Source organism: Erinaceus europaeus, chromosome 2, assembly GCF_950295315.1.
Source record: "Erinaceus europaeus chromosome 2, mEriEur2.1, whole genome shotgun sequence".
In the NCBI taxonomy this organism is placed as follows: Eukaryota; Metazoa; Chordata; class Mammalia; order Eulipotyphla; family Erinaceidae; genus Erinaceus; species Erinaceus europaeus.
The window spans coordinates 6027375-6053502 of NC_080163.1; the positions used below are offsets into that span (position 1 = coordinate 6027375).

The 26128-nt window shown below is 47.7% G+C and overlaps 3 protein-coding genes across 5 annotated transcripts in view; all 3 read left to right on the forward strand.

Moving 5' to 3' along the window:
- Nucleotides 1–26128, forward strand: part of LOC107523543 (leukocyte immunoglobulin-like receptor subfamily A member 5) — a 77736-nt gene that overhangs the window by 4983 nt on the left and 46625 nt on the right. The window lies entirely within an intron of this gene.
- Nucleotides 17292–20142, forward strand: LOC132533508 (leukocyte immunoglobulin-like receptor subfamily A member 6). The gene is made up of 7 exons (XM_060175581.1): nucleotides 17292–17400; nucleotides 17605–17640; nucleotides 17792–18076; nucleotides 18219–18518; nucleotides 18745–19026; nucleotides 19234–19533; nucleotides 19691–20142. The coding sequence occupies exons 1-7, from the start codon at nucleotides 17355–17357 to the stop codon at nucleotides 19816–19818; spliced, it is 1377 nt and encodes a 458-aa protein (XP_060031564.1). The 5' UTR covers nucleotides 17292–17354; the 3' UTR covers nucleotides 19819–20142.
- Nucleotides 20286–26128, forward strand: part of LOC103124466 (leukocyte immunoglobulin-like receptor subfamily A member 5) — a 52468-nt gene continuing 46625 nt past the window's right edge. The window contains exons 1-4 of the mRNA XM_060175736.1: nucleotides 20286–20898; nucleotides 21045–21080; nucleotides 21258–21545; nucleotides 21674–21982. Of these exons, the coding sequence (XP_060031719.1) occupies nucleotides 20865–20898; nucleotides 21045–21080; nucleotides 21258–21545; nucleotides 21674–21982 (667 nt within the window). The 5' untranslated portion in view covers nucleotides 20286–20864. The remainder of the gene's footprint in view (nucleotides 20899–21044; nucleotides 21081–21257; nucleotides 21546–21673; nucleotides 21983–26128) is intronic.

Sequence of the window (26128 nt, forward strand, 5' to 3'; positions counted from 1 at the left end):
GACACTTCTCCCTCTGCACTGCCCTGTGTCACTGGCAGCAGCCCTGAACCATTGTTTGTTTTTGCCTTCAGGGTTGTCACTTGTGCTCAGTGTTCGCACTAGGAATCCACCGGAAAAATAGTGGCCATTTTTCCTTTTTTTAAAAATCCTTTTTCATTTAATTCAATATGATAGAGAGGAATACAAAGAGGAGGGGGAGATAGAGATGGAGAGAGAAGAACAGAGACAAAGATAGAAACCTGTAGACCTGCTTCACCACTTTTGATGTAGCCTCACTGCAGGTGGGGTTCAGGGAAGAGAACCCAGGAACTCATGGGTTTGTGCATAGTATTATATGCAGGTAACCAGGTGCACCATGGCCTGGCCATAAAAAAAAGCCTATGGACAAAGAAAAGGTGAAGAAAGGGAAGAGAAAGGAAAAGGAGGGAAAAGAAGGAAAGGGAAGGGGATGGAAGGGAGGGGAATGGAAGGGAGGGGAATCACGTCTTGTTCTCTGTCAACTGGGTCTGGACAAGACAGCGGAGCAGTTCTGGCATTTCTCTGCTGGTGGGAATTCCCTAGGCCTGGGTGCAGGGCCTGGTGAGGGAGAGAGAGGCCGAGACATAGTGTCCAGTAAGGTGGCACCTAGCTCTGGGTAGTGCACAGCCCGGGGTCTACCCCACACACACACCAAAACCCTCCTCAGCCGTGAGGAGGCATCTGTCCATTGTGCTTCAGGCCGACGCTTCCTCTCACCCTCTTGCACTAGGTGTCCCTCCCCATGACTTCACTGCCTCCAGAAAGCTACTTCTGGGCCCACGTCTTCCTCTCTCAGGAAAGACACCTCGTCCCACAACTCAGAGCGTTGTCACCATGATTTGCAGGGGCAGGAAGGGTGCTGAGAGGGGAAGTGTCCCCCCCTCCTCCCTCCCTCCCTCCTGCAGTGGCTCTGCTCTGAGTATCTCCTGTGTGCTTGAATTTGTGTTCAGCCTCAGATGTTCTCTGATGGGCCCTGCTGCCTGGATCTGAAGAGGCCTCAGTGTGAGGAGGGGCCAACACCACAGCAGCTCTGAGAGGTGGGGCTGATGGGTGACTCAGCCTGCAGGGGGTCACTGCCAGGACCCAGAGGCCTTGGCCTCAGTCAGGGGGCTGTGTGAGCAGACTCCTGTGCTTGGCATCAGCAGGGAGACTGGAGTCTCCAGGGCTGAGAAGGTGGCAACCCTGGCCCCACGTGTGTTGTTGTGTGCGGGCCACAGAGAAGAGAGAGAGGGGGTCTGGAGCGAAGAGGAAACACAAATCTTTATTTGCGCTGGCACCTCAGAGTTGGGTGCTAGAGAAGCAGGTTGGGCCACGTGGAGGTAGCAAAAATGGCCGCCTCACGCAGTAACCTTTCCTGTGTCTGAACACCGGAGTGGAGCACTGGCAAGAGAGTGAGGTGCGGAAGAAGAAGCGCTTTTATAGGAGTAGCTTTCATGAGAATGGGAAGGGGGAGGAGTAACCATAGCACTGCAGGATAGGATAATAACTCTCGTGAGAATGGGGGGGGGAGTAACCAAAGCACTCCAAATATCGCGGGGATATAGACAATGCCCTGAGGGCACAACATGGCTGAACAGGCACTCCGAGAATGTCCCAACTCTCACGGGAACTAGCAGTAGCCTGAGGGGACAACATGGCAGATGTGACTGCATTGGCACAATATCCCAGCATCTCCCCCTTTCTTTTTATCTAATGCCCAGGGCAACAGTGTTTAAAGTCTATGAACTACTCAGGGTCAGTCTATGAAAAACCAGCAACGTGAAGGGAAGGAAGCTGCTGTAAAATTGTCTAAAGTGTCCAAAGGGTATACCAGCAAGTCCAATAGAAGTCTCAGTCCAAAGTAGGCGACTAGGGGGAGAAATGGCAGGGGATGAAATGCTGCATGAGGAAGGTCAGCCTCCGGAATTCCGCTTTTCTGTAGACTGTGAGCTGGAACCACCAAAACATGACAGGCAAAGCAGAAGCAGGAAAGGCAGACAGATGGTAAAAAAGTTCTGTCCTTGGAGTCTGTGAATCAGGTTCTTCAGATCGAGTCAGGTGACATCTAGGGTTTTGGGGGGTGGTGCCACTGTAGTTGTGCCATCTAGTGGGTGATGTCAGGGTGTGCAGGGGTCCAGATGTTTTTTTCCGGGATTCCTGTGGAAGAAACACAAACAATCTGCTTCTCGTGGTTAGCAGGGCATCTGATTTGAATGCTTTATAGAAAAAGAGGTTTGGTGCCTTAGCCAACTGAGTATTGAGGGATGTATCTTTCCTATTCATTTATTATTATATATTCATGGGGAAAAAGAACTTATCTTTTAACAAAGACTCTAAGGTGTGGGGAAGCGGGAACTATCTTATCCTTTTTTTTTGTATCTTGCCTTTTGTTGCCCTAGTTGTTTTATTGTTGTAATTATATTGTTGTTATTGCTGATATTGTGGTTGTTGGATAGAACAGAGAGAAATGGAGAGAGGAGGGGAAGACAGGGGGAGAGAAAAACACCTGTAGACCTGCTTCACTGCCCGTGAAGTGATTCCCCTGCAGGTGAGGAGCCGGGGGCTCAAGCTGGGATCTTCAAGCCAGTTCTTGCCCTTAGCACCACCTGTGCTAAACCCGCTGTGCCACCGCACGATTCCCAGGAACTATCTTTTAACATAAACTCTATGGCCATGCCAATAGCAACCTTGAGGGCACATGTGGCTCCCCACATGTCCCCCTGTCTTATATCATATTTTGATGTTTGGCGGACTTTGTTTTGTGGCAGGATGGACTGTGCCTGTCTTAGGTTGGATATCAGCCTTCCGTCTTACTCGTCATTGGAACACCTGGTCATTTTTGCCCAGTAGTACCACGTGCCCTGTCTTAGGTTGACTGGATAGCGCTAGTTTCCTCTTACCCGTCATTGGCTAGCCACCCCTCTACATTGTGGACGTTCTGATGGAGGGGGGCAAATCCTCCACAGCAACTCAATGTTCTGCCATGTCCAGCCTATGATAGTGAGTTTGTACAGGTTTCATCTTTATGGCATCAATCTGTTGCCGCAAAAAGGCCATGATCTTGTTAAGAATTATAGGGCCGTGGTCTGGGAGGTGTCACAGTGGATAAGGTGTTAGACTCTCAAGCATGAGGTCCCAAGTTCGATCCCTGGCAGCACATGTACCAGAAAGATATCTGGTTCTTTCTCTTTCCTTCTCTCTTTCTCATTAATGAATAAATTAAAATGTTTTTTGTAAAAAAGAATTATAGGACCTATTGTGAGCAGAAGTAAAACAAACTAGGGTCCCACAACTAAGGGTAGACAGGTAAGGAAGGGGGAATGTATCCATTGGTATGAAGAGGTGGGATCATATCTTAAGTCTAAGGGAAGCAGTCAGTGGATGTGATGTCCAGGGGAATAGCCATTTGTCTTTGGGGGTAGTAAAGGATGTCTGTGGCATGGGTGATGATATAAAGGGAAACATCTTTAAATTGTTGGCTGACAAAGGCAGGCCTATGGTGGAAAGACAAAATACACCAGTTAAATGTACAAGAAAATGTGAATGTTCTTAATTCACATAGGTTGGATATGGAGGAACTTCTTACAGTTTAATACCTTACCATATGAACAGATGACTTCTCTTATGAAAGCTTGATAGCTGTAATCGCTTACTTGTGAAAAAAATAAAACTTGGAACAAGTTAGAGGTTTACTACAATTGACTTTGGACTATAAACAGACTCAGGTTACTTAGAGAGTTAACGCATGTTAGTGACAATGGTTTTAACATTTAGAGTATTCTCAGCAGATGGGTCATACAAAAATTTTTGGTCATTCAACACACTCACTCACAAAACACAACTGGCCAGTCATAACATAAGACATTCAGGGAAGGGGTAGGAGAGAGGGTTCTGTGAGCCAACTTTTGTAGGTTCTGCCATGTCATATTATGGATCCTGGGATTTATCCTGCGGCTAGTCCTCTTGTATTTCTTGTTCTTCAGGGATAACAGTGCCATCATGAGGGTATTGTTGGACATGGCAGGCAGGAACCCAGACAGGTTTAGAGTAATTGTGTGGGAAAATGCATGCAAAACCTCTTCCCATGGTCAATAGAGGGTCAAGCCCTTTCCAAATTTTATCAAGTGGGTCTTTCCATTTGACCTTAATAGATGGGAGAGTAGATGGTGTTTGCCAGTGAAGAATAATAGGAGCTAAGTCCGAGTTATTGTAAATATTAAAGAGACTTAACGTAGTTAAGGCTTTTGCTAGCTGGATATTGGGGGGGTACATTCCTCCTTTATCTTTATTTAATTGAGCCTTAACGGTTTGATGGGCCCTCTCGACAATGCCTTGTCACAGTGGATTATAGGGAATGCCTGTGGTATGAGTAATGTTCCAGAGGGAACAAAAATCTTTAAATTGTTTGCTGGTAAACGCAGGACTATTGTCAGTTTTCAGTTGAAGATGTAAGCCCATCACAGAAAAACAGGAGAGCATAAGGCTTATAAGCTTTATAGAGCTTTCTCCTGTCTGAGCTGTTGCCCACATAAATTTAGAAAAGGTATCAATTGAGACAAACACATATTTTTGTTTGCCAAAGTTTGGTATGTGGGTGACATCAATTAGCCAAAGAGCATTGGCTTTTAAGCTTCAGGGGTTAACACCAAGAGCCTGAATATCAGGTGTTTTTATGAGACTTGCACAGGAAGAGCATGTAGCAAGGATATGTTTTAACTGTGGTAAAGGAACATCAGGAAATCGAGCTCGAAGGCCTTTAAGATTAATAGGTTAGAGAATGGAAATCAGCAGGATCAGAGACAGAGACTGGGAAAGTTCCTGTGGAGGCAAGGCGGTCAGATGCAGCATTCCCTTCAGACAGGGCACCAGGAAGAGGGCTGTGGGAACGAAGGTGCTGAATATGTAGTGGTTGGGTTCGAGAAGAGAGCATAGATGCGATTTGAATCAAGAGAGGGGAAAGTGGGTTGTCATCAGTTTTCACATAGGAACGAACAAGCCATGGAAGTAAGTTAACAGTATACACACTGTCAGAAAAAAGGTTGAAGGATTCTGGTACAACTTTTAATGCAAGTAAAACAGCATAAAGTTCTTTGTACTGAGGGGAATTCTCAGGAAGCTCAGTAAAGAGAGGTTTAGGGGGTTGTTTGTCCAGGTAATATATGAGGGCAGCAGCTCCCTTTTTTCCATCATCAGTGAAGACTGTAGGAGCAGAAGGGATGGGATCTCGAGAGAAAAGTTTAGGTGCTAGTAGAGGCAAAAGAGGTAAAGAATCTATCAATTTATTAGAAGGAAAATGGTTATCTATTTGTCCTGGAAACCCCACGAAGCTTATGGAAAAGTGGGAATGATGCATATGAGCCACTCTGTATCTGTGAGAGAAAAGGGCAGAATAATTAAATCCGGTTCTTTCCCTAAGACCTGCACAGACAGATTTCTCCCTTGGCGAACCATGAATGCTAACGCACCTATCTCAATGAGGAGTCTTGGAAATCCTCCTGCTGGTGTGTGAAGCCACTCAAGAACCCCATGGTCTTGCCACAGTGCCCCTACTACTGTGGGGGTGGAGTTGAAGATTAGAAGGTTTACCGGAGAGGAGGGGGAGAATCGAACAAGATGCATGTCCTGGAGGGCCTGGTTAACCCTTTCCAGTGCTGAGGAGGCCTGGGGAGTTAACTTACGTTTTGAGGAGGGCTGTTTGTTTCCTTTCAACAGGTCAAACTGTGGTTGGAGGCATCTTGTAGGCAGATAGAGATACTGCCTAAGCCAATTTAAATTTCCAAGAAAACTTTGTAAAGAAGCAAGAGTGAGGTTAGAAGGAAAAGCAACACTAGGTTATAAGGGACGAATTGGCGTTAGAGAAATCTCTGAACCTAAAAAAGGTATTGGAGGAATTAGCTGTATCTTCTCAGGGGCTACATTAAGGCCTGTTTTCTTTAATGCAGGAATGAGAAAATCACGTAAGGCATAGAGATCTGTATCTGATTTTCCCCATATTAATACGTCATCCATGTAATGAAAAACATTAAGGCCCTTATGGATATATGGAAAAAGGGCAGATTTAACAGCCTCTTGACAAATTGTAGGACTACTGGCCATGCCCTGGGGCAGCACCACCCATTCAAATCTGTCAGCAGGAATGGCATTATTAATAGAAGGAACAGAGAAGGCAAAACGTTTACAATCTTGTGGATGCAAGGGAATAGAGAAAAAACAATCTTGTATATCAATAGCTATGATTGGAATTCCAGTGGGAATTGCAGAAGCAAGAGGAAAACCCCTTTGGGGGGAGCCCCAGACCTGCATGGTTTTATTAACCACATGGAGATCTTGGAGGAGGCGCCATTTTCCCGAGCTCTTTTTAATCACAAAGACATTCCATGGGCTTTGAGAATGACGAATGTGTCCCAAGGACAACTGCTCTCAGATGAGCTCTTTTAAAATTTCTAGTTTATCTCTAGGTAAAGGCTACTGTTCCACGCAGACAGGCTCATTAGAAAGCCAGTTTAAGCAGGGTGTTTGGCTACGAACAGTGGCATTTAATATTGGGGGTGCTGATTAGATATGGTCTCGAGGGAGCGGGTGTTACGCTCTGCAGAGGCATCTGTGGATATCCTAATATCAAGACATTCTAAAAGATTCCTGCCCAGTAGGTTGGTGCTAATATTAGTTACCAAAGGGCGGAAGTGTCCGGTAGAACCTTCCGGGTCTTCCCACATGAGCGAATCTCATGTGCAAAATGATGGGGTCACCCCTCCTACTCCATGTATACTGGGACCAGGGAGGAGTTCCAAATATTAGGGAACCTCTGCTTGCCTTAAAATCGTCTTTTCTGCTCCTGTGTCAATCAAACATTTAAAAGGAATATTGCCAATCCTTACTGTCATAGAAGGGTGACCTCGTTCTAAAAGAGGAGTGGTCCACAAAATCTCAGGCCCCGAATTTGTACCATTCAGAGGCGTGCCATATTTGTGAAAATTTGACCAATAATCTCTCTTCCAGTGAAACCCTTTACGACATCTTGGACAGACCGTATGTGGCTTCTGGCTCCCTGACTGAAGGCGGGGTTGTCCTGATTGGAGGCGGGGTTGCCCTGACTGGAGGCGGGATTGCCCTGACTGGAGGCATGGTAGCTCTAACTGAAGGTGTGGTCGCAGCTTATCTGGACATTGGTTACACCAATGCCCTTGGCGACTGCACTGAAAGCAGGCCCTGTTTTGATTACATGGGGTAACTGCATAAACCTGTATCATAGAGGGTGCCCCATAATTGCCTGATGTAAGTTCCTGTGTCACTAAAATCCAATTATCTGGGTGTAGGTGTTTAAGACTAAGGCATGCCTGATGGAATTGTGGTATTATGCCATCTCAGACAATAGAACGCAGGAGGAAAGAGAGGATTTCAGGATTATAAACCTTTCTCTCTAAGGTTTGCCTCACTGTTGAGATGAAATTTTAAGATTTCATCAGTGTTTTGGCGAAGAGAGTTAATAGGGACTGAGGAATCTACATTGGTTGGGGTCACCCTTTCCCATGCTTGTGTTGTGCAGATGCATACCTGTTCAAAATAACCAGTTGGAAACTTAGCTTCTGCCTGCTGAGTTCCAGATTCAAACTCTCCTGCTCCAAACAATGCATCAAAATTCCATGCTATCTGTTTGTTACTATTTTCCTGAGATTGTCTAGAGCATTCATCACGGAAGTATGCTGTCCACTGTAGGTAGAGGGGGTCTGGGAGTGCAGCACAAACCAGGTCTTTCCAGTCCTGGGGGGTGTTAAGGTGCTGGTAAAAACTCCTTAAAATGGATTTGGCCTATGGAGCATGAATTTCGTCCTCCTTCACGGCTTGTCTGAGTTCCCTGAGCTCTTTGGAGGAGTATGGATGCCACACCTGAGGATTTTGTCTACTTGGGGCCACATTTACAGGGAAGGTGTGGATTTGGTTCGATGACACTGGGGAGAGATCTACGGAAGTGGAAGGTGCTGTAGTGGCAGGGGAAACTGAACACTTATCTATGGGGATGGAGCTCTTGGGGTGGACTTCAAATGGTTTAAGGTCCCTAAATGCTGAAAAAATATCCTTTAACTCTCGTATCTCACCCACAAGGTCTCGTAATGATGAGGTGTCAGCAGGGGGAGGAGTCAAAGAAGCGGAAGCCGCAGCAAGAGAAACTGAACCCGTGTCTGTGGGGACAGCTGGGGCAGGGGTCAAAGGAGCGACTGAACACGTGTCTGTGGGGACAGCTGGGGGAGGGATCAAAGGAGCAGAAGCCGCTGAAGAAGAAAGCAGACACGTGTCTCCAGGGGCAGTGGGGGGAGGGGTCGTGGAAGCGGAAGCTGCCGCAGGAGAAACCAAAGCAGTTTGGGGGGGTGACTGCAGATTGCTTAAGGCATTTAAGTCTTAAGCTAATATCCTTTAATTCCTGTATCTCAGCCTCAAGGTCACTTAACCTTTTGGCAGGAGGCCTTGTACATATCCTGAGAATAGTAAATATAGCCATGAAAATCCACGGTGTAGCGAAAATTAAAGTGTCTCTGAGATCAAAAGCCTGTCCCAGGAGAGAAGGATAGAATGTCTGGGACACCTCATAAAACGGAAAAAATCCCATGGTGGAGGGAAACGCAGGGCCACAGAGGCAGGTGGATGCCACTTACCTGTGTCTGGGCGGCTTTTCTGGACCTCAGGCTGGGCATGAGTGTGGGGCACGTCGGGCGCCAGATGTTGTTGTGCCAGATCTTGTTGAGCGCTGGCCGCAGAGAAGAGAGAGAGGGGATCGGAGCGAAGAGGAAACACAAATCTTTATTTGCGCTGGCACCTCAGAGTTGGGTGCTAGAGAAGCAGGTTGGGCCACGGGGAGGTAGCAAAAATGGCTGCCTCACGCAGTAACCTTTCCTGTGTCTGAACACCCGAGTGGAGCGCTGGAGAGTGAGGTGCCGAAGAAGAAGGGCTTTATTAGGAGTAGCTTTCGTGAGAATGGGAAGGGGGAGGAGTAACCATAACACCCATCTTTAAATTCTTCTGGAATCCATTTTCAATGTAAGTTGAGAGGGCCAGGACTTGTTCGCAGGTAGATCTTCCTGGGCGGAAACCAGCTTGGGCAGGTGATAGGAATTTCTCTGTGAGAGGAGAAATACATGACAGAAGCAGCCTCTCAAGGAGTTTGTAACACACGGAGAGGAGAGAAATTGGTCTATAGCTGTCGGCCAGTGTTGGGTCTTTCTTGGTTTCAAAACTGCTATTATCTTCGCACGACGCCAAATTTTGGGCATAGATTCGGATTCCAAGATGTGGGACAGGAATGAAGTGAGCCACTTCTTTGCCGCGGGGCCCAAATTAAGAATGAGTTCTGGGGTGATGTTATCATAGCCAGCAGCCGTTCCTGGTTTAACCCTCTTCAAAGCATCTTCCAGTTCAGACAGTGTAAAGGGAGAGAGTTTTGAAGATGGACAAGATAAACAGAAGTGGCATGACCACTCATGGGAAATTTCTCTTTTCCAGACTGGGTCGATCTTAGCACGTCCAACTTGAGTTAGGTGACTGTCCACTGAGTTTGGATATATGGGAGGATGGGAGATGGGAGAGGGTTGGCTACCGGCACCCAGACTATGAAGAAGCTTCCAGGCCTTCCTACTTTGTTGTTTTCGACGGGTTAGGTTGTTTTCGCTGGGCTAGCTTCACGGGCGGGTAACAGATGACCAGGGACTCATGGTTGAGCTGTAGGCAGTATCTCTTTATTCATGCAGGACGCAGCACAATCTAAGACGAGCTAAGTTAAACTCAAAGTACAGTACCATAAAACTCACAATGCTGTCTTTATATATACTTGCCAAGTAGGGTGGAAACAGGATATGACATAGAGAGGGTGGAGAGAAAAGTGACTGGTGAAAATCAGGGTGTAATAAAGAAGGGATCAGGGTGTGACAAGGAGGGGGGGTGGAGCAAAAACATCATGAAACAGTGGGGATTGAACCAATGCCCTGGAGGGAGGTGCTTGTTAACAGCGGTTATGTAAATAGAATGAAGTGGTTATGTAAATAGAATAGTGTTAAGCAGGGGGTATTTAAACCAAATGAAACAGAAGGGGTCTCATGCATACCAACACTACTTGAGTGGGTGAAGTTCAGACTTTCCGTGAGTTGTTGCCAGCGGGCTTGGCTTGCTGCATCCAGGGAGGCAATGAGATGGTCAGCCACATCTGGGTCGCCCGACTCATCATACTGCTTTTGTAGTTGCTCACATTCAGCATCAAGACAAGGCGTATAGTTAGCACGTCTCCCACGAGGAATAGCTTGGGAAGCTGCTTTGAAGATGGCTTGGTGGAAGCGCCTGTAGGAATCTTCAGAGGGGATAGAGTTAATTGGAATTGCAGGAATAGATTTGTTGGTAAGATCACTGAACAGATGCCAGTTTGCTTTCTGAAAGTTCCATCTTAGTTTCTCTGAGCACAGAATCAGTGGGAGCTGGAGACCAATGTGGATGATAGCTGGGCGGTGATGACTGTGCGGGAAGTCCTTGAGAACTTGTCTCATAGCGGGAAAGGCTTGGCCGTTGACTGTGCTAATCCAGCACAGGTCAGGTGATGAGTCTTTATTCCATCTAGCACTGTGAAAAGAGCCTGGCTGTTTGGGATCGTATAATAGGGAGAGATCATTCGCTGAAGCCCTGTCGGCTAAGATAGAGCTGTCAGCACAAGTGGAGGAATATCCCCAGTCTTGGTGATGACTATTAAAGTCTCCAACGTAAACGGCTGGGTGATTTGGGCTACGCAGTGCCCCGGCCTGTGGGGTTATCGACGGAAACCTAGGGTAGGGGGCGAGAGAATGGAGGGGACAAGAGGCATGAAGAATGAGAGCAAGACAGTTTTCTGATCAAACTCTGAAATTTTTTATTTTACAGCCGCGTTTTAAGCACACACCATGAGGAAGTTTTGCTAAGGTAGTGGGGGGAAGGAGGTGGGTGAGCAACTTTCCAAACAGTTAGATGGTAATCGCAGTTACAATGATCAGAATGTCCGTTCACCGGTTATGTGAGAGACTTAGCTAAGTTTTGGCTCCCGGCATGTCCTCCCTTTTTACAATTTAAGTGAGGCGGCAATTGAGGGTAAAAGCTAGGAATCTTATCAAGAGATAAGCAGGCATTAACCAGAGGGGAGAAGTATTGACCTGATTTCTCCCGGGTAAATATAGAACTGATCTTCCCGCATCTTATACGGCTCTTGGTGTCTTTTTTGGGAGAGAAGGAAGAGCCACTATTTCTAAGGTGGGAAAAACTCATGGCGAAGAGTTCTGATGACTGACAGCAACCTCCATGCAAATCAGGTTTGCTTCACGGGGGACTCAGAGGCGGACTATAGGGTCCTCCCCCTGCAGTGCTTAGCCCTGCACCCCTTACCGGTGCCCACGCCATGCCAAGGCTGGCGTGCATAAATCTGAGTTTTATGCAGCTCCTAAAAGAGGTGTGTCACCCTCAGGTTCAGCCAAGCCTCTGTCAGCCAAATCAAGTCTGTGGTAATATATTTGTAAGGGTTTCGATGCCAAGGAGTCAATTTGTTGTTTTATAAAGCCAATAATATTATTAAAAATAAAGGGTCCCAAGGTAATCATTAACAAAAGACTAATCAGGGGTCCCATAAGGGGCATCAAAATGTCCTAGCTCGCCACCAGCAAGTCTAAGGGAAGCAGTCAGTGGATGTGATGTCCAGGGGAAGAAACAGCACGTCTGGTCCTCCGGTGGGTCAGCGCCAGCTGATGAAATTCTTCTTCTTCATAGAGGGTCAGCTGTGGAACAAGCAAAACTAGGAGGCAAGGACCAGGTAGAGAAAAATTGACATGAAAATATAGGGGGGTGTTGTACCAAAACACAGAGGAGGTGCATACACATTAGGTAAGGTTCCTTGAACATGAGGAATATTTTGAGAAAAGTGAGCAGTCAATAAACATGTAAGGATGAAGTCAGCAGTGGTAGGTCAGCAGAAAGAGAAGACTTGGATAGGCTGGTCAGGTTAGCTGGACTATATACTGCCATGGCGTCCTTTGTGGTAAGGACTTGCCAACAGGGACTGTGAATTTTGCAAGATCAATAATGTCATCCACCATAATAAAAGGAAAACAAAACATGGACATCCAGTGTTGAAAAACAGAAGAAAAAGAATATGTCTGTCTCTATGGCTGGGAGAGTGGGTGGCTTTGTCAATGAGATATAATAAATGGACAATTCAAATTTTTGTAAATATTAAAAAGGCTTAGTATAATTACTTCATTGACTCTTTAGCCAACTGAATATTGGGGGGTGCATTCCCCTTCTTTCTTTCTTTATTTTTTGAGCTTTTAATGTTCTAAAGGAAACAAAAATACATGGATTGGATGTCTATTGAAGCAAAACAGAGCATATGACTCCTAAGGTTTTTGAGCTTTTTCTTGTTTGAGCTGTAGCCCACATAAATTTAGAAAAGGTATCAACTGAGAAAAAAAAATGTTTTTGTTTACTAAACATGGGCAGGTGAATTACATCAATCTGCCAGAGAGCATTGACTTTTATCAATGGGGATTAATCTTAAAAGTCTGAATAGCAGGATCTTAATTAAACAATGCAGGAGCCAGTAAAGTGCTCTCACTATGGCAGGTCAAGCATTAAAATTTTAAGAGGCTTGTAAAAAAATGAGAAAAATTTTAGGATATGAGTGACTTTAGGAGATCACCACACACCCATAAATAAAAAATTTAAAATGTTTAGTTTTAAATCTTACCATATGATCAGTCACTTCTTCATGTGCAGATGTACCTATAATTATACTTAGGGAGAGAACTTGTACTAAGTTAATTGATGATCTAATGGTTAGAATTAGCTTCAGTTCTTTCATATGATTTTAGAAGGCTCTTTATTAAAATATACCAATATGTTATAGAAAGTCAATACCTAATGTGTTGACATGATAAAATGTTTACCATTTTTTAGCATTATTTTAAACTGACTAGACAGTTTAAGCATACTATTATAACTTAGTTTATTAAGATCTTTACTCATCACAAGGCTATCATGAGTAAGCATAGATACAAAACTCTTAATAGATTTTGCTCTTTAGAACTCTAATATGGCAACTTAAAAGGCTAAAATAAAACCTCATAGCTTAATTGTTCAAAGTACTAATTTTGTTAAATCAGGATTTGCCAAAACAAATCTATCAGACAGAAGCACCATGTATTACCTTAATTTATTAAGAACAAACCTCTGACAGTGTCTTAAAACAAGCCAGATAATTTTTTGCTCTCTAAAAGAACTGATTAAAGTTTGACATGTAGAATATGTACTCTCAAAAACCAATTATTTGATAATTTTTGTAGCTTTTTTTAAATAGGGGAGTTATCTCAGTAACAACTTTATTAGAAGGAGTAAGTCACTGTAAAAGCAAAAGTAACTAACTCGTGAGTAGGATTTAAAAATCTCTTAGCAAGTTTTAAAATAAAAGTTTTAACTGGAACATTTTTGTCTATATCAGACATAAAACTCTCTTAACTTTTTACCTAGTCTCTCATGTTTTAATATCTAGAGTTCTTTTTCAGGGAAACCAGGGGCATACTTCTTGAATAAAATGTAAAAAGGTTAGCTAAAACATCTATACAGCTCTACATTAGGCCGCCCCATATTTATTTGATAAGTTTTATTTGGAAAAAAAAATTTTTTTACATACCTTATTTAAATTAAACCTCATTTATCAGAGCAAAAGCCTCTGGCGTTAGATAACTAACATAACCATTGTGTTATCTTTTACTAACCCAAGCCAGTTTTGCCTGTTTAGTTGAGAAAGTATTTTAAAAACTTTTTTTTTAATTCACTTAAACAATTTTAAGTAAAATGTTAAACTTTGTTAGGATCTTTGCTTATCACAAAGCTATCACACCCTTAGGGCAGCTATGAACAAGGGTGGGTATACAACTTAATTGATATTTCACTTTGATTTGGATAGGTAACTTAAAAAGCTAAGATAAACCTCATAGCTGAAAATGTTCAAAATAAATTTTTACTGTTAACATTTCTTTTAGATGACCATTTTATTCTAAATAATTTTGTTGAATCACATCTACCAAATGAAAAATTTTTATCAGGCCAGGAATACCACATTTAACCCTTTTTTCCTGGCAAGGCCACTGCTCTACACTGACTGGGTTATTAGAAAGCCATTTCAAGCATGAATCAACAAATTAACAAACAGTGGCAGTTGGTATTGGGGTGCTGGTAAGATTTACAATTCTCACAAGAGGGAGAGAGACTGCAGGGGCATTTTACCATGCCTAGAGATCTCAGAAAATCTTTTAACTAATGAATTGATGCTGATATTAGCTATCAGAAGGACGAAACTGTCCTATATTTTACTCTGGTAAAGGTGTGCCAACTCTATGAGTCGGGACCTTTAAAACCACATTTAGCTTAACTGAATCTTATTTAAAACTTAAAACAACCTTTAGTTACTTAGGAGTTAACACACATTAATGGAAACAAGATTAACACACAGACTTACAACAGACATTCTTGGTGAAAAGAAATATTTCCCTTTGAAAAACCGCTTTGGATTTTGGATTCTTAACTCCATCCTCTACACACACCCCCCACCAGGAGGGGCCTTTGTGGCTTAGGGGAATGATTGACTGAATTTGCCAATCTGTGGAGCAGTAGCTCTGTGCCATGATTGGCTGCACGGACAGAACAGGTGGGCTTAGTTTACCGCGCAGAGAAAAATCTTTGAAATTCTTTTTTCTGGGCTAAGGTACATTTTTAGAGTTTTAAAGAAACAAATCATTAAATTTCTATCAAAAGTGTGTACTGGATCTCTGATTAATAGTTTTTAAGTTAGAGCTCTGGTGGTAGCCAGAGGGAAAAACCTGGATCTTTTTTTTTTTTTTTTTTTTGCTGGCTAGTTTTAAGATAATGCCAAATCAAGAGCCCACAGTTCTTTAACTAATTGTAAATTGTCTCCTTTTTCTTCTACTAATTTTCTAAGGGAAGCTGTTTTTTGTGCTAGTTGAGTTTTAGCCTTGGTGGTGTCGGCCAAGTCGAGGACCGGAGCACAAAACGGAGGGGTGGTGGCATAGGGAGGCGGTCTGGACAAAGAAGAGCAAAGGGGTGGCCAGTCAGGACTATGGTATTTGGCCATAGTTCATCAAGGGATAAAGCCTCTTCAGGAGAAAGACTATCATCAGGCCCATCTTTGGCGGGGGGTCTTAAGGTTGTCAAAGGGGTAAATCTTAACCAGAGGAGACTTAGCAGGAGCCTCAGGGATGGGGTCTCCTGAATTAGGCATGGGAATAGAGACAGACTCACAAACAGAAGGTTATCTCTTAAACAGTTTCCTACTCTGGCCCATCTTTTTTCATCAGTATTCCCTTCTAAGGGAAACTATGGACAAACATCATTCACAAAATCGAAAAACTTTTTGAGATCCTTGTTCCTCGTGTCTTGAGGGACTCTTTGAGGCCCCTAAGAAATAAGTCATGCTTGCTCAATGCTTGTCCCATAATTGCGTCGCTCTTTCTTACCTTAAAACGGATCAATCTCACAGATGGGCGAATCTGCGGTGATCACCACGCGGATCTTCACTCACTCTGGGCTAAAGCGGCGATCCTATGTGAACCTTCACTCACTCCTTCTCTGAAGTGGTGGTCCTATGCTCCTTGGTCGACCATCGGGGAGCGACGTTCTCTCAGACCCCAGACCCAAAAAGGGCCTGCGGGGTTATCGACGGAAACCTAGGGTAGGGGGCGAGAGAATGGAGGGGACAAGAGGCACGAAGAACGAGAACAAGACAGGTTTCTGATCAAGCTCTGAAAATTTTATTTTACAGCTGCATTTTAAGCACACACCATGAGGAAGTTCTGCTAAGGTAGTGGGGGGAAGGAGGTGGGTGAGCAACTTTCCAAACAGTTAGATGGTAATCACAGTTACAATGATCAGAATGTCCATTCACTGGTTATGTGAGAGACTTAGCTAAGGTTTTGGCTCCCGGCAACGCAGGACCTCATTATCCCATGAGGCACTGGGAGGCTTATATACGTTGACGAGCTGAATAGTTCCAATAGTAATGGAGTCGTAGAAGGTCAAAGAGGCCGTGTGGTAAATGTGGTAAAAGATATGATTTGGCGTAGATGGCTTGGCCATGTTTAGGATGGAGATTATAGCATATTAAATCGAATCCACTGATGGTGAATCGAGCACCTTCATTGACTACTATATGTGTTTCTTGTAGGCAAATGACATCTGCCTGATGCTGTATCTCCAATTGACCAATAAGAACGCATTTGGCAAAGGACAGCCCCTCAACATTAAGTTGGAGGACTCAAAGATTAGGACCAACAGCTTGAAAGCTGTCAGGAGTTGCTTGTTTCTGGCTTTGAAAGTGACTGGGATCCATGTGGATTCAGTCGGCTAGGAAGGATTGTCAGTTTCCCCAATGAATGGGTACTCATGGGATGCACCATGGGAAGGTCCATCCAATGCATCCAATGCTGATAATATGAAGCTGTAGCTCTTTCAGTAGATGCTTGATGTACTTAGATGGCCTCTCCTTGGGTGCATAGATGTTGATAATCACTAAGTCCTCTTGATTGACTGATCCTCTGAGCACTAAGTAATGTCCATCCCTATCTTTTAAATTTTTTATTTTAAATCTATCATGTCAGATATAAGCATAGCTATTCCTGCTCCCCTTTTTTGTGGTCCATTGGCTAAAAACCTATAATTTCTAATATACTATTAATCACTATTCAAAAATAAAAAGTAAACAATTAAATGAGATCAGGTTTGGTGGTGGAATCTTAGAAGGCAAAGAGAGAAAGTGAAATAGAGAATTTGAGAGAAAGAAGAGAGAGAGAGAGAGAGGAGGAGCATTCTGAGTAAACCTTGAATACACCAGTGCTGATGTCTCCCTGCCTGGTCACCACCCACACATCTGCACATCCCAGAGCTCAATGCACACCAACAGGACTGACCCGAGAAATGCAACTGGAAGCACCAGAGCCCAGTGAGGGAGCAGGGCCAAGACGTGGCCCCCTGGGACAGAGGGGCTCCCTCTCCGCAGGGGAGCTGCTGCTCCAGTGACAGGGACAAGGGCTTCTCACAGGGACACCGGGACATCGCTGAGGTGCTGGGTGATCCTGTGGGTCCAGTGACACACAGGTCCACTCTGAGAACCCAGAGCCTCTGTCCATGGTCTGGGGCTCCAGGGTGAGACTGGAGCCTCGAGAGGCCCTTCCCCTTCCTGTGAAGACAAGAATGAGGAACCCCGATTGTCACATGAACACAGAACTTCTCACCCTGGGGTGCTCTGTCCTGCCGGCCCTGGGACTCCCCAGCTCTGCACCCTGGGGGTCATGGGAGGCAGCCCCAGCTGGACCCTCACTGCCCTTCTCTGCCTGGGTGAGCTTGGGGACAGAGGAGGGGCCCCTCACTCGCAGGTCCAGTCCCTGAGGGACCCCCAACTCAGGGCTCAGTGGGGGCAGGCCTTCTGGGAGGGGGTGTGCTCAGCACAGAGGGGACCCCAGGCTCAGGGCCCAAACCAGGCCTGGAGCTGCTGTGTGTGATGGGTGGGTGGGTGAGGGTCTCACAGGGACTCTCTTCCAGGGCTGTGTTGGGGGCTGTGGGACCAGGTCCAGGCAGGTGAGTCCCCCCACTCCTCAGCCTCAGCCCAGAAACCCTGGGAGATGGGCACAGTGGGGGTGGGGAGATTCCCTGTTTGGGAGGAGCCAGAGGACAGCTGGGGAAACTGAGGCAGAGGCAGCCCTGACTCTCAGCTCTGACTCCTCCCCAGGGACCCTCCCCAAACCCTCCATCTGGGCAGAGCCAGGCGCCATGGTCCCTAAGGGGAGCCGGGTGACCCTGTGGTGTGAGGGGTCCCTGCAGGCTGGTGGCCTCCGTCTGTATAAAGGGAACGTCTCTGTGGACTGGGAGAATGACATCCTGCAGGAATCCTCAAACAAGACCGGGTTCGTCTTTGAGCCTGTAGCCTCACATTATGGGGGGATGTACCGGTGTGGCCCCCTCAACCCCAGCTCCTCCTCAGAGCTCAGTGAGCCCCTGGCCCTGATGGTGACAGGTGAGAGGGGAACCTGGGACCCTCCCCACGGGGGCTCCTCCTCACAGGAGAGGGGCAGAGGGTGGGCTCAGGCGCCTCAGCCCACAGTGCAGCCTGGGGTGTTGGGGTGACGGCCCCCTAACACAGCCCTCTTCTCCCTCAGGAGTGTTCCCCCCACCCTCCCTCTCAGCCCAGCGGAGCCCTGTGGTGGAGGCAGGAGGGAGGGTGACCCTCTCCTGCAGCTCAGAGACAGCATCGGGCACTTTCCACCTTCTGAAGGAGGATGGCGCTGACCCGCCCCTCCACATGGAACAGAGACCCTCTTTTGAGAGACCCCAGGTCCTCTTCCCTGTGGGCCCTGTGAACGCCTCCCACGGGGGCACCTACAGGTGCTACGGCTCCTCCAGCTCCTACCCCCAGCAGTGGTCAGAGCCCAGCGACCCCCTGCATCTCGAGGTCACAGGTGAGGGGCCCTGCTTGTACTGTCTCTCCAGGTGCCCATAACACCCTAAACCATGTGTCAGTAGGCCCAGGGATGGTGGGGTGACCCCTTAACCATGTGCCCAGTGGGCCTCAGGGATAGTTGGGGGTGATATCTGGGGGTCAGAATTGCAGAGAAGCCTGGGGAGCAGTGAGGACCCTGAGCCTCTAGTGCCTGAGGTGAGTTCCATGTGTCTGTCTGTCCCCAGGGGTGATGGAGGCGCCCTCCCTGGTGGCCCAGCCAGGCCAGCTGGTGCTGACTGGGGACAGCCTGACCCTGCAGTGTCGCTCCCAGTTCAGCTTCGACACATTCTCCCTGACCAGGGAAGAAGGTCCCTGGGGCCCAGAGCGGCTGGATGGGCAGCACAGCCCTGACTTCCCCCTGGGCCCCATCAACAGCTCCCATGGGGGCCGGTACCGGTGTCTCGGGAGACACAGCCTGGCCCACGTGTGGTCAACCCCTAGTGAGCCCCTGGACCTCCTGGTGGTGGGTGAGGAGCCCCCAGGGTGCTGTGCCTCCCTACCCCTGGGTGATGGTGCAGGGAGGGGTGCTGGGAGGAGGCTGGGGCAAGGAGGAGGGGTGGAGAGGAGGGATCCCAGAGGGGCTGGGAGGGCCACGGCAGGGTTTCTGGAGGATGGGGCTCCCAGACAGGGTTTCTGGGGTGAGGGCTGCTGTGACCCCCATAACCCTCCCCCAGGTGCACACAGCAGGCCCACGCTGTCAGCCCTGCCGGGACCCCGGGTGCCCTGGAGAGGGAACGTGACCCTGCAGTGCCGCTCTGACACCCCTGCTGACACCTTCCGGCTGTCCAAGGAGGGGTCCCCTGCTCCCCCGCAGCTCCTGAAGCTGAGGGACTCAGCTTCCCCCTCTCAGGCTAACTTCACCTTCAGTGTCGTGACCCAGGAACAGGGGGGCAGCTACAGGTGTTACAGCTCCCTCAGCCTTGTCCCCCACCTGCTGTCCCTCCCCAGTGCCCCCCTGCAGCTCCTGGTCTCAGGTGAGGCCCCTGGACCATGTCCTGTGGTGAGAGGGAGTAGCAGCCCTCAGCTGGGGGAAGGTGTCAGCAGTAACACCTGTGCAGGGTGGGCGTCCCGGGTGGGTCCAAGCTCCAGGCGAGCTCCTGCTCTGACCTGTGACCTTGCCCACACCTGCAGCCCCATCAGACCACATGGTGGAGAACGCCGTCCGCATGGCCGTGGCCGCCTTGGTCCTGGTGGTGCTCGGGGTCCTGCTGTTCCAGGCTCGATTCACCAGCCATGAAGAGCCTAGGACGCAGCTGTGAGGGGGCCCGAGGGATGACTGATTCTGGGGACTGTGCACTTGCCCTGCACCTAACCCACCTGCACCCACCCAGGGACTTTGGATGGACTCTCCCCAGGATGCCTTTGCTTCCCTGACCCTGGTGCTCCCTAGGATCCCACCACGGGACAGTCCTGCACTGAGCCATGAGTGTGGCTGCCAATGCCTCGTGTTCAGAAGGTTCTGGAAGATCATTTGGGTCCCAAATCCTGGGAACTGTCACTGAGAACACGGAGCAGTCAGGCTGTTGGCATGGGGAAACATGGGCTGTGGGAGATCTGGATTAAACCGGTTCTTCCCTCCCACAGTCTGGATGTGATGTCTGCCTTCCTTCTGCCCTGACCTGAGGCTGCACCCACACCTCAGATTTGCACCCACACCCGACTTTGTGTGAGAATCAGCCACTTCACCCTAAGTCCCAGCCCCTCACTGTCCCTGCAGAGGAGGCAGAGGGGCACAGGACGGGGAGCTCTGCCAGGAGACGGGACTGAGGGGCAGGAGGGCCCGGGCTGCTCACAGAGGGAGGAGGAGTCAGCTGCCCAAACAGAGAAGTCCATGCGGGCGTGGTGGGGAGAAAGCCCACGCTCTGGGCTCTGCTTCCTTCCCTCTCTGCCTGGCTTCCCTGGGCGCCCAGACCACAGGGACCCGAGCTGACAGCACAGTGACCTGCGAGCTGAGTCTGCAGATCTGAGCCTGCAGGCAGCATCCTGAGAACCCTCACAGCTGGGGCGATCATTGGCCATGGGAGGGTCCAGGGGGTAGGGGTCAGCTGATGGGAAGGGACCCTCTCGGAGAGGCCCTGACAGGACATGGCCTGGTCCCCACCCAAGGGCCCCTCAGGAGGGCACTGGGGCTGGCTGCTCACTTAGCAAATGAGGGTGAGCCTTCTATGTGGGGCAGTTCCCCTTCCTGTCGGGGTGCTGACATGACAAGCTTGTCACAGAGAGGCCCAGCCCTGAGAGAACACACTGTGTGTCTGTCCATCCTGCTGCTCTCAGAGGGACCTCTGGGCTCAGAGGAGGACACACCATGACCCCCATCCTCACAGCCCTGCTCTTCCTGGGTGAGATGGACCTCGGGGGACATCCCAGTCTGGGAGGGACCCCTCAGCCAGGCCTGCTGGGTTAGGGCCCCAAAACTCACAGGCTGTGTGGAGAGAGGCTTGTGCTCAGGACTCAGGACACCCCTCTCACAGGGACTCTCTTCCAGGGCTGAGTGTGGGGCCCAGGACCTGTGTGCAGGCAGGTGAGTCTGTCTTCAGGCTCTCAGGACCCTCATTGGGGACTGGAGACTAGAGGCTATTGGGGGAAGAGCAAATCTGGTCTAATGCAGGAGTGGGGATGCATTGGGGAGGGTGCTGAACTGAGAGCAGGGGTCTGGGGGTGGGACTGTGCTGTGACCCCACCTCTGATTTCCTTCCAGGAACCCTCCCCAAACCCACCCTCTGGGCTGAGCCAGGCCCTGTGGTCCCCTGGGGGAGCCCTGTGACCATCTGGTGTCAGGGGACTCTGGGGGCCCAGGAGTTCCATCTGAATAAAGAGCAAAGCCCAGCACCCTGGGTCATAGAGATCACGCGGACACCCAGTCACAAGGCCAAGTTCTCTGTCACCTACTTGGCAGAGCAGCAAGCAGGGATATACAGGTGTCTCTATCTCATCTCCTCTGACTGGTCAGAGATCAGTGACCCCCTGGAGCTGGTGGTGGTGACAGGTGAGACTCACTCAGGGGCCCCCATTCAGGTTCTTCCTCATGAATGGGGTCTGCTCTGTAGGGGTTCCCATCAAACAGCCTGGGGAGCAGGCACACCCCATTTCCCATGCAGCCACCTCCTCTCCTAGGATCCTACAGCAAACCCTCCCTGTCAGCCCTGCTGAGCCCTGTGGTGACCCCAGGAGGGACCATGACCCTCCAGTGTGCCTCAGGGCAGAGATTTGACAGGATGGTTCTGACTCAGCAAGGAGAAGACACGTCCCCCTGGACCCTGGACACACAGCCACACCCCAGTGGGCAGGTCCAGGCCCTGTTCCGTGTGGACCCTGTGACCCCCAACCACAGGGGGACCTTCAGATGCCATGGCTATTACAGGAGAAGACCCCAGGTGTGGTCAACCCCCAGTGAGCCCCTGGAGCTCCTGGTCTCAGGTGAGGGTCCCCTCCTGCCCCATTCATAGTCTAAGGTTCCCAACAGGTTAGTGGGCTATTTGGTCTCAGGGGAGCCCCAGGAGGGAGGCTGGGAGAGGAGAATTCAGGTACCCCAGTGAGAGACACAGAGTGCAGCACAATGCCTGGGTCAGGGCAGGAGAGTGTGAGCTGCCCTGAGTGCCCACTGGTCATTACAGGGGCATGTGGGAAGCCCTCCCTCCTGAGCCTGCAGGGCCCTATTTGTCCCTTGGACAGATGCTGACATTCCTCTGTGGCTCTGCCATGGGCGCTGACAGATTTGCTCTGTCCTGGGAGGGGACCCTGGCCTCCCCCAGCACTCTGGCCAGCTGACCCGGTCAGGCTCTCTGCCTCCTCTTGGCCTCGTGGGCTCCTGCCCGGCTCCTCGTGCTCAGGTGGGAGCTCACGGGGCAGTGCTCACAGCTGACCTGCACAGAGACCCACAGAGTCCCCACAGGGAGCAGAGGCCAGGTGATGTCCAGATGAGCTCACAGCTCGGGCAGGAGACAGATGTGTGCAGCTCTTGGTGAAGGAGGGGCTGCTGCAGAAGTGCCACAGAGGCAACGTCTAAATGCAAAACAGAAGTTTGAGAGAGTCCCATGGGATTGACCCCTCACAGCAGAGGAAGGGTCACTCAGGGATAGCTGTGTTCAGAGAAGTGGGGCATTATAGAACCTGCCCAGGGGACAGATGACAGGACCAAGAACTCCTCATCTGTGTCTCTCTAATAAAGAAGTTTAGAAGGATTTTATACTTCTCAGTTAGGTTGATGGTGGTGCTGGGGATTAAGTCTGGGACCTCAGAACCTGAAGCATGAAAGTCTTTTACAGAACCATTATGCTGTCTTTCCACACCCCAGGATTTTTTTGTTTGCTTGTTTGTTTTTTAAATGTCTATTGGGGGATTAATAGTTTACAGTCCACAGTAACATACAATTTTTTGTATATACTTAACATTTCTACACAGCAATACACCCCCCATAGGTCCTCCTCTGCCATCACATCCCAGGACCTGAAGCCAACCCCACCCCAGAATCTTACTTTGGTACAATACACCAACTCCAGTCCAAGTTCTGCTCAGAGTTTTCCCTTCTCATCTTGTTTTTCAACTTCTGCCTAACCCCCTACCCTAGAGTCCTTTACTTTGGTGCAATACACCAGACCCAGTCCAAGTCTGCTTTGTGTTTATGGTTCAACTTTTTAATTTTATTTTTTAAATTGGATTTATGTCATTGAGGGTGTCTTTAAAATTTGGATGGTAAAGAGTCCTGAAATATTTTCCTCGAAGTATTTGATAGTTTCTTGTCTAATATCCAGGGATGTTGAAATCCCCCACTATTACTGTGTTGCTGTGAATTTATTGTTGTAGCCTTTTCAGTAGGTGTTTGACGTATTTATATGGCCTCTCCTTGGGTGCTCTGCATGTTAAAAATCATTAAGACCTCTTGACTGATTGACCCTCTGAGCCTTAAGTAGTGTCCACCCCTATGTTCTAAATGTGTACTTGCTTTAAGGCCTATCATGTCAGATTCAGAATACTTGTTCCTGCTCCTTTTTTGTGGTCCATTGTCTTGTATGGTAGTTTTCCATCCTTTCACGTTGAGTCTGTGTTTGTCTTGTTGAGTTACGTGGCATTCCTACAGAGTACATAAGATTGGGTTGTGTTTTCTGATTCATCTTCCTAATCTATGCCTTTTATTTATTTATTTTATTTATTTATTTTTTATTTAAGAAAGGATTAATTAACAAAACCATAAGGTAGGAGGGGTACAACTCCACACAATTCCCACCACCCAATCTCCATAACCCACCCCCTCCCCTGATAGCTTTCTCATTCTCTATCCCTCTGGGAGCATGGACCCAGGGTCATTGAGGGTTGTAGAAGGTAGAAGGTCTGGCTTCTGTAATTGCTTCCCCGCTGAACATGGGCGTTGACTGGTCGGTCCATACTCCCAGTCTGCCTCTCTCTTTCCCTAGTAGGGTGTGTCTCTGGGGAAGCTGAGCTCCAGGACACATTGGTGGGGTCTTCAATCCAGGGAAGCCTGGCCAGCATCCTGGTGGCATCTGGAACCTGGTGATTGAAAACAGAGTTAACATACGAAGTTAAACAAATTGTTGAGCAATCATGGACCCAAAGCTTGGAATAGTGGTGAGGAAGTGTTAGGGGGGTACTCACTGCAAACTCTAGTTACTTCTGCTTTCAGGTATATATTTTGCAGTAGTTTATGGATACGTGTGAACATAAGCTCTCTCTCACAGAAACTGGTGTATATCTAGGTTATGGGACTTTGTTAGAAAGTGAACCACCTGAGAATAAATTAGAGTGTAGTATAAAAGTAAAGATCTCACCCGAGTAATGAAGCTGAAGGGTTGTCATTCTACTCGTGAAGTCTCTGGACACAGTCTGAGGTGAAGCATGTTGAGGTGGCAGTCGTTGCGTTGGTTAGGTTGTGATTGGCGGATGCAATATTATTTGGTATGGATTGGGAGACGCATACGGGAAAGTGGGCCCTATCCAAGGGTTCCAGGACTGGGGGAAGTAGGGGCTCTATAGTGGAGATGTGAGGTTCCTGCTGTCTTAGGGTTCAAAAAGACAATCGATAGTTAATGTTATCATCACATTATTTGGTAATTGGGTTAACTTTGAAAAGTCCTTTTGTTATGGTTTGCTGTACAGTATCCAGTATCTTGTATATAGCTGTGCTATTGGATGCAATCTATGCCTTTTAATAGGTGAATACAGGGGTCGGGCAGTAGCACAGTGGGTTAAGCACAAGTGGTGCATACTGCAAAGCCTAGAATAAGAATCCTGGTTTGAACCCCCAGCTCTCCACCTGCAGAGGAGTCGCTTCACAGGTGGTGAAGCAGGTCTGCAGGTGTCTCCCTTTCTCTCCCCCTGTCTGTATTCCCTCCCTTCTCTATTTCTCTTTGTCCTATCCAACAGTGACATCGACTACAACAATCATAGAAACAACAAGGGCAACCAAAGGGAAAGTAAATAATAAAAAGCCTTATTTAAAATAGGTGAATTCAGGCCATTGACATTAATTGATATTATAGAATGAAGATAATTTAATGCCATTCCATTATTTTTATTTCCATTAATTCCATAAAATTATTCCATAATTTTAGAGTGTCCTGATTTATGGCATATTTGTGGTCTGGTTTTTTCAAACCTTATTAATCTTTTTGTTTAAAAGAATTTATTTATGACAAAGATAGGCAGATACAGAAAAACAAGACATCACTCTGGTACATGTGCTGCTGGGGATTGAATTCAGAATCTCATGGTTGAGAAGCCAGTGCTTTATCCATTGCGCCACCTCCCAGACCACTGTGATCTGATTGTTTATAGGAGAACTTTCAGAACTTCTTGCAGGGCAGGCTTGGTGATAGTTGATTCTTTCAGCTGTTGCTTGTCTGAGAAGGTTTGATGCCTCCATCTAGTCTGAATGACAGTCTAGCAGGATACAGTAGTCTTGGTTGAAAGCCTTTCTCATTGAGCACTCGATAGGTATTTTGCCGTTCTCTTCTGGCCTGTAGTGTCTGTGTGGAGAAGTGTGCTGATAATCTTATGGGTTTTCCTCTGTCGGTGACTTTTTGTTTTTCTCTTGCAGCCTTCAGATCCTTTCTTTATCCTTATTTCTTTCCATTCTAAATATGATGTGTCTTGGTGTCTTGGGTGTCTTGTTGTCTTTAAGTCTGGGTTAATTCCATTTGGGACCCTCTGAGCTTCTTGAACCTTTATGTCTTTGATGTTGTCTAGACTAGAGAAGTTCTCAGCTATTATGTCCGGAAGAATGCTTTCTTCCTCTCCCTGTCTTTCGTCCTCTGACCAGCCAATAATGAGCATATTATTTCATCCGAAGTCATCCCATCGGTCTCTGTTGTTGTTTTAAGTAACTCTCAATCTCTTATTGAGATTTCTTACTTCTTACTTAGTTTTCTCTAATTCATCCTCAGTCTTGCTAATTCTATTTCCTGTCTCACTTATTCTCTTCTCTCTCTCCTCTGCTGTTTTCTGTAGCTCAGTTATTTTGTTACCCTGTTATGATACTGTCTTAGCTTGTTCAGCTAGCTGTGCTCTTAGCTCAGCTATTTCAGCTTCCATCTCTCCAATTACCTTCAGATAGTG

Bases quoted from the DNA above. Each gene is read 5' to 3' on its own strand.
- LOC132533508 (XM_060175581.1), top strand. From the start codon at position 17,355: ATGGGAGGCAGCCCCAGCTGGACCCTCACTGCCCTTCTCTGCCTGG. The intron at 17,401-17,604 runs GTGAGCTTGGGG...ACTCTCTTCCAG, and splicing joins CACTGCCCTTCTCTGCCTGG to GGCTGTGTTGGGGGCTGTGG. The intron at 19,534-19,690 runs GTGAGGCCCCTG...CCACACCTGCAG, and splicing joins CCTGCAGCTCCTGGTCTCAG to CCCCATCAGACCACATGGTG.